At 57.7% G+C, this 13,501-nt stretch overlaps 1 protein-coding gene across 1 annotated transcript; it reads right to left on the reverse strand.

Annotated features, from left to right (window-relative positions):
- Positions 1 to 1,479: 1,479 nt before the first annotated feature.
- On the reverse strand, positions 1,480 to 13,250 carry SHKBP1 (SH3KBP1 binding protein 1). The gene is made up of 18 exons (XM_075536995.1): positions 13,128 to 13,250; positions 12,843 to 12,896; positions 12,671 to 12,716; positions 12,472 to 12,545; positions 11,999 to 12,057; positions 11,673 to 11,753; positions 9,424 to 9,582; positions 9,229 to 9,319; positions 8,933 to 9,123; positions 7,478 to 7,593; positions 6,466 to 6,553; positions 6,223 to 6,339; positions 4,209 to 4,379; positions 3,567 to 3,722; positions 3,139 to 3,235; positions 2,290 to 2,468; positions 1,966 to 2,080; positions 1,480 to 1,890 (listed from the first exon to the last, which is right to left on the reverse strand). Exons 1-18 carry the CDS (start codon positions 13,211 to 13,213, stop codon positions 1,662 to 1,664), a joined length of 2,109 nt encoding a protein of 702 aa, XP_075393110.1. The 5' UTR covers positions 13,214 to 13,250; the 3' UTR covers positions 1,480 to 1,661.
- Between the last annotated feature and the right edge of the window lie 251 nt (positions 13,251 to 13,501).

Here is a 13,501-nt window from a genome sequence, read left to right on the forward strand (position 1 = left end):
CTCTCAAATTCCAGAAGGCCTCCGCATGCTAGACTCCTGGCATTCCAGAGCCTTCATTCTAGAGCTTTCTCCCACCGTTTTCTAGAATTGTCAGTGTCCTAGAAACACGTGTGCTCTCGGTTCCCTGGGAGGGATATAATGACCATGAAAATATACAAAACTAGCCCCCATGATTTGAACTGCTTTATGTCTAGAGTCCTGAAGAGTTGGAAATGCCAATGTTCCACGGGCCCTGGCTGGCTAGCTCATGCCAGTGGGAGACTCACAGCCAATCCAGAAGGCTGTTTCCAGAATCACTCAGCCTCTTCATTCCCCCCATCTCTTGATCCTCATACATTCCAGAACTTCCTGTCACGGTGCATGTCTTAGAAATCACACCCAGAGCTGGAGAAGGGCAGGGGTGATTCCAAAATACCTGACAGTTCGGATTTCCTTGGGTCCCGGAATTCTCCGTCTTCCAGAATTTCCCCCAGCCGGCAAATGATTCCTCCTGGTGGAAACTCCCTGGCATTCTAGAACACGCCCATTCTAGAGCCCACTCTGTCCTTTCAAAGTCCTTTTGGCAGACACCTTGAACTGTCTAGATGCAGGGAAGACCACCCCTTATACGGTCAACCTATGAGTACTCTAGAATGTTCCTTGGTCCTAAATGTGGCGCATTCTCAACCTCTCCACACTATGTTCCAGGTGAGTGCCCCTCCAGCTCTCAAAGGCGAACGTTCTAGAGTCCTCTGATCCTAGATTGACCTGCCTTCTTCTCTTCTTCACTGGCTCAAGAAAAACACAGCAGCCTCTCAAAAGTGTGTCCAAGTCACAGGTGCTGTTGAAGGGCCAGTCTCAAGAATGTCTGGGCCGGTTGGGTGGGGAGCTGAACCTCTTTGGTTTGGGCAGAACAAGAGCAAAGGGCCAGGGCACCGGGGGTGCTGGGCAAAGTGTTTGGGGGCAGGAGCAGTATGGATTTGCCATCCGCTTTTCTGCCAACCTCGGAAATAGCATTGAAATCCCCCTTTGAGGAATTCCTCTCCCTCCCTGCTGGGATTGGCGTTACCTACTGGCTTGTGTGGTCCAGGCTAAAACCAAGGAGACCCGTTGGCACACTGTCAATAACGATCGGGCCTATGCCAAGATCCAGCCAATGAGAACCAGCCCTGGGACTTTTGCTGCCAATACTATTTTTTTTTTTTTTTGGAAGTTACTAACAGGAAGCGGGAGTCCTCTTGGCACAGAGATAGGGGGAAAGTCTGAGGATGACACCTCCCAGGGAGAGCAAAGCTGAGAAATGGGAAGGTAGATTCTGGAGCCCCTGGATCTAGCTGTGCCTGAACCGAGCACGGACTATAAACCAGCGGTTCCCCTTCCTTTGCTTAAACCAGGAGAGGCAGAAGCTCAGGACTCTAGAGCCAGATGCTTGGCTAGGCCCCAGAGCTTCTCCTACCGCCTCTTCAGAAGTCCCCAGGCCCCCTAAGAATGCACACGTGGTGTTGGCAGTAAGGACTTTATTGGGGGGAGGGAGACTTTGGCTTCTAGAAAAGAGGAGCTGTAAAGGTTTAGTAACAATGACTCCAGGGAGGCCCTGGCCCTGAATCCAGGGCTCTGACCGGAAGCAGGGAGGTGCCCGTTCACCAGGACCAGGGCCTGCAAAGGCAGCGTGGCGGCTCTGTTCAGAAAGACGTCTCATTGAGCTTTGCCTTGGGCGGGGCGGGAGGCACCCCGAGACTGGTGGATGGGCGAGGGGCGGGCGTTGGTGGCCGCCGGGGCTCGGGCCCACTCTGCACCAGTTGGTGGCACCGCTCCACAAAGCTGCCTCCCCCTCGGCGCCGGGTTTCAGCCTGGGGGGGGCTTGGGCTCCCACGACGGCTGGACAGGGAGGCGATGCTGGAGGCTGTGAGACTGAGAGGGGTAGAGGGGTCAGTGCAAGGTCGCTGGGCCGCCCCCTCCAGCCAGGCCACATGGTGTCCCAGTCACCTGGTGAGAGACGTGCGGGGTGAGGGGCTGGGGGGTACACTCCGGGAGAAGCCCAGGGGGGCCAGCTCACACTGCTCCAGCTGCTCCATCAGCTCCTTCTCCGTCAGGCCACCCGCTGGGGACAAGACAGAGGTCTTAGCACAAGAATCAGGGGTCTGGGTGGGACAAAGGGCTCAGAGGCAAGGTGCAGGGGCCAGTGGGGTGAAAAGCAAGGGACTAGAGTCAAAAGTCCAAAAGGGTCAAGGGAGCGGTGGAAAGGGGTCAAAGGGCAAGAACCTGGGCTCTGAGGGCGGGAGTTGGGGGCAGGGGGCGGGCAAGGAATACCAGGGGCCTGGCCCAGGCCGTCCATGGCGGTGGTCAGGTCCCACAGGGCCAGGCTCCCGTTAGCCTGGCCGGCGAGCAGGTAGCGCCGGGGCCGGGAGCCGAGGCGCCGGGAGGCCTCGCACTCGAGCACCGTGAAGGCGGTGGTAGGGGAGCCGTCCACAGACCGCACAGAGCACACCCTGTGGGGTGGGGGAGAGCTGGTGAGGGGCCACCCAGGGCCCAACCTGCTTCCTTCTCTGCCCTCTCCTGAGCTCAGGTCCCTCACAACGGGCCCTCCCTCTGGCTCCTCCTCCCACAGCCAGCTCCTTGCATTGCCCTGACTGCCGCCCCCCAACTCATTTCCCCTGGCTACTCCCCTCTTCTTGACTGCCCCTCCTGAGCAGCTATGCCACCCCCACTCCAGCTTGCCTCAGTGACGCTACATCCCTGGTTCCTCCTCCTCCCAGGGCTCACCCCTCCCCGACACCCCACTGGGCTGATGGCCCAACTGGACCCTTCCCAGGCTGTGCACATTCTACCCACCCTGCCCCTGCCCCCAGGACCCTTTCCCCTCCCTCCTCTTCCTCCTCCTGTACATCCCTCAGGACTCTGCTCAGCCCCCTGGGCTCCCCTTCCCAAGCTGGGCAAGCAGTGGCGGCGGCGGCTATGTATGTCAGATTCCTGCCACTGCCCCCAGCCCGCCCCTGGCCTGGTCCCCCTCTTTGTCTGTCACACATTTGGGACTTCCAGCCTCCAGACCCCCAGGCCTGTCCTCTCTCTGGGCCTTTGCCCTTCAGGGTCCCTTGCCTGGGACCCTCTCCCCAGACCCAGCTGTGCTCCTGCTCCCCACCCGCTGGGGGGAGTGCTCACCGCTGCCCCGTGGACGAGAGGCGCACAAACAGCTGGCTGGCACTGGGCACCACCTTCTGAATGAACACCTGCTGCTCGTCCCGCTCTCCGTAGGGACCTGGGCCAGCAGAGGTGGTGGTCAGGGCCCGCCCGGGTCCCCATAGCTCTGCTCCCCTTCCGCTGCCCCACCACAGCCCCCTCCTGGGGGCTCAGAGGTGGGTAGGGGTTAGCAGCAGTCACTGGAGTTGGGGAACATCAGGGAGCAGGGGTGGGGTGGGGTGGGCATCATGAGTCAGTCAGTTTGTGGAGGGCCCAGGTGAAGGTCAAAGGGGGTTGGCTAGGTCAGCTGGGTGGGTCCGTCGAGGCCACTAGGGTCCGCTGGGGAGCGGTGGAGGTTAAGGGTGGGGAAGAGGCCAGGCAGGGTCAGTGGGGTTGGGGCAGGTGGGCACCAATGTCGTTGCCTGCGCTGCAGCCCCCGTGGCCATCCGCAGCCTCCAGCGCCAGGATCTTGAAGGATGCCAGTGGGGTGGAGCCAGGCTGCGTGGAGATCATGCCCCGGAACCGCGTCACTGACCACGTCCGCACGTGGTTGTTGTCGGCACAGACTGCAAGTGGGGGGTCAGGGGGGTTGGGGCCGGCAGGTCAGGCCCGGCTGCTGGGCCCTCTTCACGTTCTGAGAATTCTCTGATCCCTGAAAGGTCTGGGGCCGTCCTTCCAAAGTCACCCAGGTGATTGCTCGTAACTGACCTCTGCCACCCCCTCCCCCAGCTGTCCTCTCCCTCCCTGACCTCAGTGCCTCCACTCTCCACCCCCTGCTACTCCACTCCGTCCACAGGGCCTCCTCAAAACGGCCAAGTCACCAAGTAGGTCCTCGGCAAATATCTGTGGAGTCCCTGCTACACCCCCGACTCATGCTCCTTGGCCTGATCTCCCTCCAGGAATTCCCTTGTTCCCACGGGTCCTTCCTGGTCTCAACCCCGGCCCCGGCCCCGCCCCTATCAGGTCTCCAGCCCAGAATGTGTCTCCCCAGGGCCAAGCCTCCTCTGCCATCTTCCCGACGCCTCTCCTGCAGGCGGCAGCGCCGGGCGCACCTGAGATGAGGTGCTTCTCGGAGAGCATGATCTTGGTGACGGGGCTGCGGTGCACCGTGAAGGTCTGGAAGAGTTGCGGGCCCGAGCCCACCGTCTCGGGGTGCTGCACGATGACCCGAACGCCGCCTGAGCACGTGCCGTAGGCGATCTCAATCCAGTTCCCACTGTCACCTGCGGAGAAGCCACCAGGGCGGGACCAGGCGGTCGGCGGGAGGGGTGGGTCAAAGACAGAAGTCAACACAGAGAGAGAGGGGCTGACACAGAAGTGCTGTCAACTAGAGAGGACATGCAGGGGCTGGAGGGACAGGGAGACTGAAGGGCAGATCAGAGAGAGAGACTGCAGAAATAAGTGGGGGGGGTAAGCCAAGCCAAACTCACTGCCATTGAGTCGATTCTGACTCACAGCAGCCCTGCAGGACAGAGTAGAACTGCCCCCCACCCCCTGGGGGTTCCGAGGTTGTAGATCTTTACAGGAGCAGACAGCCTCATCTTTCTCCCATGGAGTGGCCGGTGGGTTTGAACTGCTGGCCGTTTGGTTAGCAGCCCAGCACAAAACCCACTACGCCACCAGGGCTCCTAAGAGAGGGGAGAGAAAGAAAAACAGAAGGCATAGGGAAAGGGGATACTGCGTCACACACCGGATATAAAGAAAGCGACAAAGGGGAAGAGGGGATTCGAGAGACAGAAATGCCCAGAGACATATAAACAGATAGAGAGAGGGAAACGAGACCATGTAGCCCTGTGTGTTTGAGGGACTCAAGCCCTTGCCCACTGTCCACAGGGGGGAGAGAAACTTAGAGGAATATCCGCAGTAACATGAGCCGGTAAAACTTGGAGTAGTGAGTGCAGCGGGCATGAGGATGGATTAGGGATCCGCACTGCAATATGGACAGGTATTACATCGAGGGTGCGGTCGGGAAAAAGTCCACTGGGAGTCTGAGATACACAGCCGGCACTATGAGAATAAAAACAAGTCAGAAAGAACAATATCCGTTTGGAAAGGTCCACAGAAACGAGAAGACGAATGCGAAACAGGACAGAATGGTGGTACGTGAGAGGAGGGAGATGGAGAGAAAAAAGAATAAATAAGGAAGACAGGGGAGAGCCAACCTTTGCTGGGATATTAGATGTATTAGGAACACATCCCTGCTACAACAACTGATCTAGACATGTGGGAAGATTGGCCTGATCCCCACCTCACACTACACATGAAAGTTCTGTTGATGTACAAGTGTGCTTGACACAATGGATGGATTGTGATAAGAGTTGTACTAGCCCCCCATAAAATGATTTTTTAAAAATTCCATTGAGATGGAGGAGAGGCTGTTAATGGGATTCTCTTTGAGTTGATGAGATGTTCTAGAATTAAATGGTGGTGATGGTTCCACCGACGTGTGAATACACTCACACCCACTGAAGTGTGCATGTCTAAATGGTGAACTTGACAGTCTGTGAATTCTATCCCAACGGAAATGAACGGGAACAATCGGCCTGTTACACGGCACTTGAAGTCCAACAAAGACAGACAAACGCAACACCAAAAAACCGTTCTGAAACAGAAGGTTGAATTGAAGGAGAAGTAGGGCCACGTGGAGATTGCCAAGGCACTGAGGAACACGGGGTGTGTGTGTGAGGCCGGGGTGGGGGGTGAGGATGGAATCACACAAGCCGAGGCAGGGAGAGGACCTTCCCCTGGAGCCAGGGCCTGGAATTTGGACTGCTCGCCTCCCCAAACTGTGCCAGACTAAATTTCTGTTCTTGAAAACCAGCCCCACTGTGGTATTTCGGTTACAGCAACACCAGGTCACCCTAATCACCCAGATGGGAAAGACACCAAAAGACTGATGACTTGGGGTCCGGTCTGCCACTGTGGGGGCGCTCAGAAACAGGAGCCCTGTGAGTCCATCCCCCATCCCAATGAATCCCATTCAGCCACGTTCCCAGGACGCTGAGGATGTGGGGGAGGACGGATGGACAGGGAGGGTCGTGGAGGAAGCCGGGGGTCACAGCTTACTGGTCTTGGGCGTAAGGTAGACGCTGAGGGCGGTGACCCCGTCTTCCGCCGGGTCCCGGTAGAGCTCGCTGACAAGGAGGTCATTGTCCTTCATGCGGAGGGGGAACTTCTGCACATCTAGGGGGGCGGGGGAGGTGGGGATGGGGTGGAGCGGGTTTGGGCAAGGTGCCCCAGCCCGTCCCTTCCCCATCTTCCATCCTGGGGAGGCTCTCGGGCACCTGGGCAGCAAGGGGCGCTGCTCACCCACATAGTAGATGGAGCCGTTGTTACAACCCAGGAGGAGGAAGGAGCCTGCTGCATCGTAGCTGGTGATGGGTTGCACCTCTTGGACCTGGGACGAGGACAGGCCGTGGCCACGGTCACCTTCAGGCCTTTGCTTCCACCGAGCCCCAGCCCAGAGCCCCCCCTGCTCCTCTCCTCTCTGTAGAACCCACAGACAGCTGCTGACCCATCTTTCCCCGGTCTCACCTATGCGCTCCCTGTCTGGGTCAGTTCTCCCTCTGGCTACCCTTTGCCTGTCTCTCAGCCTCTCCTCCACACTGTCTTTCTGATATGACTTTGCTTCTCTCTAGCTCTGGTAGGGGGCCCTGGTGGTGTAATAGTTACACATGGGACGCTCACGTCAAGTCGGCAGTTTGAGACCACCAGACACTCCACGGGCACAAGACGAGGCTCTGTGCACCCGTAACGAGTGACAGTCTCGGGACTCCCAGGGGCAGTCCGACCCTGCCCTGCAGGCAGGCAGTGAGGCTGGGTTGGTTTTCGCTTCTCTATCTCTCCTTCCTCTCTGTCCCTTCAACTGTCCTGGTCATGCAGTCCTGGCTGCTCTCTGTCTGCCTTTCTCTCTCTCCTCGTGTTGCCTCCTGCTGTTTTTCTTTGCTGTTGTGTTTGCATTTATCTCTTTCTTTCCCCAACACTCACACTTTAGTAGAAACAAGCAACACCATGCATGGACATGTCGGCTGGTCTCTCGCTTTGGGTCTCTGCCTCCTGCACCATCTCCCTGCAACCCGCCCCCTACCCAGTGTCTCCTCTCCTCTCCTCTCCAAACCCACCCTGCCTATCCTTCTGCGTGCACAGCTTCATCCTCCAGGAGGCCCCTTAACCCTTTAGTGCACATGCCCAGGCTCTGGGTCCTGTGTGGCCCCTGCTGCTCCCCAGTAGGGAGAGGGATGAAGGAAACCTGCCCTGGAGCTGCTGCGTGGGCTGGCTGGCCACTGAGGGGGCAGGAAGCCAGGCTGATGGGAGCACTCACCTGCCAGTGCTTGGTGACGGCATTCCACACCCCAACGCGCCCCGTGTGGCTGGTGGCAATGAGCTGGTTGCCCACAAAGAACAAGGCCTCCACAGGCACCCCCAGGTGGAAGACTCCTACAGAGGCAGGGAGGGCTCAGCAGGGGGTGGGGAAAACCCCAGAGGCTAGAGGGTTGGGGTGGACCTGGACCCTTCACAGGAGCACCTGGAGGATGGGGTTGTGGTCCGGATGAAACCGGAAACTGAAAAGCTCTGTGGCTGCAGGAGGGCGCTCTGGAGCACAGAACCGTGTGAGGGCGCAGATGATTCTAATAAGCCAGAGTGTCGGAAAGGGAAGGAGCATTCTCAGTGGAGAATCCACTTGACTCCCACTGCCCCTGACTCGATTCCGACTCACAGCGACCCGACAGGACAGGGTGGACCCTGCCCCTGTGGGTTTCCGAGACGGTCACTCAGGACAGGAACAGAAAGCCTAGTCTTTCTCCCTCGGAGTGGCTGGTGGTTTCAAACTGCTGGCCTTGTGGTTCGCAGCCCAGTGAGTATTCCTGGTAGACCTTGACCGGGGCCAGGAATTCTGATGGGGCAGAGCACTGTCCACGGGTGGGTTTTCCTAGAAGGCCACAGAATCCTAAAGGGTTCGGGGCTTCAGGTAAGGCAGCGGGTTCTAACGGGGCAGAGATCCTGATGGCTCTGGAATTCCACCGGGTGGACCATTTGAACAGCTACAAAGTTCTACTGGGGGAGAGAGTTCTACCCACCACCCGCCAATCACGCAGTGGCGGCTTCGTGCTGGCTGCCATGCTGGAAGCTAGCTCTCCTACTGGATTCTCAAACACCAGCTGGGCCACCCAAGGCCAACAGCGTTGGCTGCAGTTCCCAGGCGGAGAGACATGAGGCAGAAAGGCCTGGTGATCTGTGGCCAACCACCAAACAACGAAAACCTTGTGGATCACGACCCGACCCTGTCTGACAGTCGTGCTGGAAGACAAAAGCCGTGTGTAGGCTGGAAGGCCCCCCCACAGCAGCAGCAGCAACGGTTACGGAGACGGTACGCGCCTCTGGTGACGGCAGCGAGTAAGCACTGGGCTGCCCATCGCATGGTCGGCAGTGTGGAACGGCTAGCCGCCACGTGGGGGGGAGATGAGGCCGCCTGCTCCTGTGAAGGCTTACATTCTCGGAACCCCACTGGGGCGGGTCCTACAGGGTCGCTAGGAGTCGGGATCGACTCCGTGGCTGTGAGCTGCAGTTTGGATAGATAAGGTGGCCCTGGTCCCGGCAGTCTCCACAGTAACTAACAAGCAGCTGGTTCTACCATCCACAGCGTGCCGATGGGGCTGGATATCTGAATGGACAGGAGATTCTGATGGGTCCATGGCTCTAGGAGGCAGAGGTGAGTGTAAAAGTCTAATGGGTATGGGGTCTCCCAGGGGAAGCCTGAGGCGCCTGGGACTCGTACCTATCTCAGAGCCACCGCCTTCGGCCTGCAACGCCCACAGCAGGATCTCGTTGCCCGTGGCCGCTGCCACCATCTTGTCATGCTCGCCCAGAGCCCCGCCGGGCACTCGGGCCGTGAGGGCCAGTCTCTCGATAGGCCAGTCCAGGCGGGGGCTGGAAAACACCAGCTGCCAGCCAGAGGCTTCCTTCAGCCTGTAGGATGGGGGTGGGAGTGGGGATGACACATCGTCAACCTTCACCCCCAGTCCTCCCCTGCCACCAGGGCTCAAAGGCGCTGCCCCCGGGGCCCCCAAGCACCTGTAGCAGACAAGAAACTGAGTATAGGCCACGGCAATCCAGTTGTGGTGCCCACACACCAGCCGCACCATGCCCGGCTCCTCGGGTAGCCCTAGGAGGGGACAGGGGAGAGTCGGGGTCAGGGTAGGGTCACCGGGGCCCCCAAGGATCACCCTGGCATTGCGGGGGGAGCCACAGATGGAGAAAGAAGCATACCTGAGGGTGGAGGAGCTTTCTCCTCTAGCATGCGGCCCAGCAGTCCGGCGTTGCCCAAGTTGGGGGGCATTGTGTTGCTCCGGCGAACAGGGGCTGGGCGCCCCGCTGCTTGCTGGGGCCCCACCAGGCTGTGTCGGTTTCTTCTCTTCACTGGGAACACTGGGGGACAGAGGCGGAGTTGGGGGCGGGACAGGGATTTAGTGATTGTAATCAGGACAACCCTGCCTGTCCCTGGTGGTGCCCATGCTGACCCGGCCCATTTTAGGCGGTGCCAGGACGCGGTGCCAACAATTTAGAACTCAGGCAGCGCCAGTGGCAGCTGACCACCACCACACATTGAGTTGAATTTCCACGCTAACCCCATTGTTAACGTAAACGTTTCTATTGAATAAAGCCCCACCCACCGCGAGTTACTCCTCCTGCAGGGGCCACGGAGGAAGGCTCTCTGGACACAGCTTGCAATAACTGAAACTAACAAGAGAAACCAACCAACCCAAACGAGATGCCCTGGGATCAGTGCCAGCCCAGAGAGGATGGCGAACTACCCCAGGGTTTCCAAGGTGGTATGGTGGCTAAGAGTCAGACTGGACCCCAGGGCACTGGTTTGACTATTCGGGGTCTTTACAGCCATCTTACTCCTGCAGAAGGGCAGGCTGCGTGGGTTTGAACGGCCTGCCCTTTGGAGGACAGCACTTAACCATTCTGTCATGAGCGCATCTGAACACTTGCTAAGATTTCCTTTGAAACCCATGGGAGCCAAGGAAGCCCTGGGTAGGGAACAGAACCTCGCTGGTGCTTAATGCCAGCATGATGTCGGTGTAGGAAGCAGGAGGAGGGCCTGGCAATCTACGGTCTGAAGAGGGGACAGTGAAAGCTATGGAGCCTCTCCCAGAGATGGAGCGGACCAGGCCACCTCTCGCTCTGCTGAACTGAAGGAGACTCTGCCAGGGTTCAGATGGCAACAGACGGCAACCGGGTTTGGGTTGAATTTCCGTGTCCACTTCGTGCCTGTGGTGGACAGGTCCTGATACAAGATCCCTATCTAAACAAATCTTTGTAACGCAAGTAAACCTAAGTTCCCAAGATAATGACGTCGGTCTTCATATTTGGGACAAGTCAAGAAGGCAGTAGCGGTTGAGGTTAGGGAAATACAGCTATAAATGACAATTTCCCTACTTGGTTCTTTCTCTCAACTAGCAAAGGCAGTGGAGTGCAGTTCCCAATAACTCCTGGGACAAATTTTCCGTGACGACGATGCCTCACTGCTTCTGAGTCCATTCCGACCCATCGGGAGACTGTAAAGTCTTGTCTCTCTCAATGGAACCAGCTGCTGGTGGTTTCGATGGTGGTTACAAGCTGAGCTGCTAACGGCAAGGTCAGCGGTTCGAAACTACAGATCGCTCCCAGGAAGAAAGATGGGGCTTTCTACGCCCATCAAGCGTTAGTCTTTGAAACCTAGGAGCAGCTCTACCCTGACCTATAGGGTCACCTTGAGTTGGCATCCGCTTGATGGCGGTGAGTTTGGTTGAATATTTTTAAAAAATAATTTTACTGGGGGCTCGTACAACTCTTATCACAATCCATACATACATACACCCATTGTGTCAGCCCATTTGTACATTTGTTGCCCTCATCATTCTCAAAACATTTGCTTTCTACTTGAGCCATTGTTATCAGCACCTCGTTTCCCCCCCTCCTTGGTAGCATTTCTAAAGCAGTTATACAGGACAAGCATTGGGCTGCTAACTGAAAGGCCCCAGGCTCAAACCTACCATCAGCCCTGTGGAAGAAAGAGGAGGCTGTCTATACCCTGTAAAGATTTAGTCTCAGAAAACCTAATAATCTGTCCAAGGTCACTATGAGTCATAAACAATTCGATAGCACTGTGTTAAGTTTCGTAGGCTAATGGCTCCGGTCTCAAGGGGATCATTGTCAAACTCCTCTTTAATATTTCTCTCTGCCAGGCAAAGGACCCCAGCGTCTCAGGCAGCCCACTGGGCAATCAGAGAGGAACTACAACTCCCATCAGTCTCTATGGCACACATCTGAGGCTCAGAGTACACGGAGTGCCCCATTGCCTCATGGGAAATGCAGTTTCTTACTTCCTCCCCAAGCATCTGAAGCAGAACTACAACTCCCATTATGGTCTCAGGACTCATAGCCCAAGCAAGGCCCCCAGGAAGGGTTGGGGGCCCAGGGGAAATAGAGTCTTTAATTCACCAACCCCTCCTTCATTTAGGAGTGCCCACCTGGCGGAGGCAGGTAACCGGTGAACAGGACATTTCCGCAAGAGGATCGATCCAGCTCTTCTCGAAGTTGCAGGCGCCGGACTGGGAGAGAACAACTCTATAGCTGGGGCTTCGGGAGGATTTGAGATGAGCCCCTTCCCCCTCCTTAGCTCTTTGCCCCACAGAATGCCATCACTCCATTTGGACTCAAGGTCAGATCCAGTTCTCAGCTGTAACCCAACCTTATTTCAGGAGGCAGGAGAGAGGGGCAGGGCACAGGCAGGGAGCACCATTGGAAGGCTGGGTTTCCAGGTAAACGAGACTGCTAACCAAGGCCTTCCACTTACCCAGAGGAGTGAGCCCATAGAACTGGGCCTCATGGAGGAGACTGGAACCGTGAACACCCCTGCGTGGAAGAATCATTAAGTCACTGTCTGAGAGAGGAGGCAGAGAATTCAGGGGGGGGGTTAGTTTCCTAACTGCAACAATGGGCTCAGAATTGTGAGGATGGCACCACAAGACCCACCCACCCGTGCTTCCTTCTGTCTGTTCTGCACAAGGGTTGCTATGAGCGGGAACCCAACTCCAAAGCCCCTCCCCACCGGAAGTGTCAAAAAGTGTCCCTGGGACGTGGTATTCTGATGGGTCAAGATTCTACCGGGCGGGCGGTGGGAGGCTTGGTGGCATGTTGTACTTTTACTGCAATCACAATTCTGAATGAGAATTCTAATAGAGCGAAGCCTACGTGAACATTGGGAGGGACGGAAGAGCCTTCTCTTGGGGCGAAGAAGTTGGGAGACCCTTTGACCTCCATGCTAACCTGGGGTCCAGCTCTTTGGTGCGGAGGAAGTTGAGGATGGGGGCGAACACGGTGGGGTCCCTGTCGATGAAGATCTGCGAGAAAGGGGGACAACAGAGAGTGGACAGGGCAAGGTGAGGACCGAGTCAGGGGCGGGGGGGGGGGGGGGTCCTGCCCCTCCAGGTGCAGACCCACCATTTCCTGCCCTGCTGCTACTCACCGCTCCGGTTTCGTCTTTTAACGTGGAGATGCGTCCGCTCAGCAGGCTACGGGGAGGATCCGCAGAGTAAGTGTCAAGGGCGGGGTCAGGAGGGGGGTGAGTTTGGGGCTTCCCAACACTGCTCTTCCAGCCACCCACGCCCCTAACTAAGCTCGCTCTCCTAATGCATCACCTGGAGAAGAAGGAGTCTGGAATCCACGTAAGAGTCTGCCGGGAGGTACTGAATCTGGATGGGGAGGGTAAGCGGACCCGTCGTCAGATGATGGGGAAGAGGCAGTAAAAAGAAGGGGCGCGACTTGTTCCCCAAGACCCGGTGAGTTTCCCCCGCACTTTTCCAGGCTCTCGCGCCTCCAGCCGGAGGCGGAGCAAGTCTTGATGGACAGGGGTTCCCCCCCACCCCCGAGGGGCAGGCACTCCCACTCCGCTCCCCGACTCCAAGGGCTCCCTCTGCGCTCACCTCTTGCCTCCCACGTTCAGATGAATCACCTCCCCGGGGGGACCCCGGCCGGGGGTCCCTTCGGCTGCAGTCGCCACTGCGGCCATGGCCCACAGGCGAGCCCGCCGGCTGCGCCCACTTCCGGGTGTGCACACAGACCCCTCCCTTGCTCCTCTCATTGGACCGGCGGCTCCGAGGCCGCCAACGATTGGTCAGTGCGCCCGCCCTTCACAGCCGACGTACCCGCCTTCTTAAAGGGGCTAAGCTTTCCTTACCTAGACGGAGCGAACTGGCTGCCCGGGAATAACAAACCTTTTTCCGTCCCCCCCCACCCCGTCCCTCCCAGGGTCTCCGTTTTAAGTCTGGCGTCTAGGTCCCTCTCCCGGACCGCGTGC

Source organism: Tenrec ecaudatus, chromosome 18 (genome assembly GCF_050624435.1).
Source record: "Tenrec ecaudatus isolate mTenEca1 chromosome 18, mTenEca1.hap1, whole genome shotgun sequence".
NCBI lineage: Eukaryota > Metazoa > Chordata > Mammalia > Afrosoricida > Tenrecidae > Tenrec > Tenrec ecaudatus.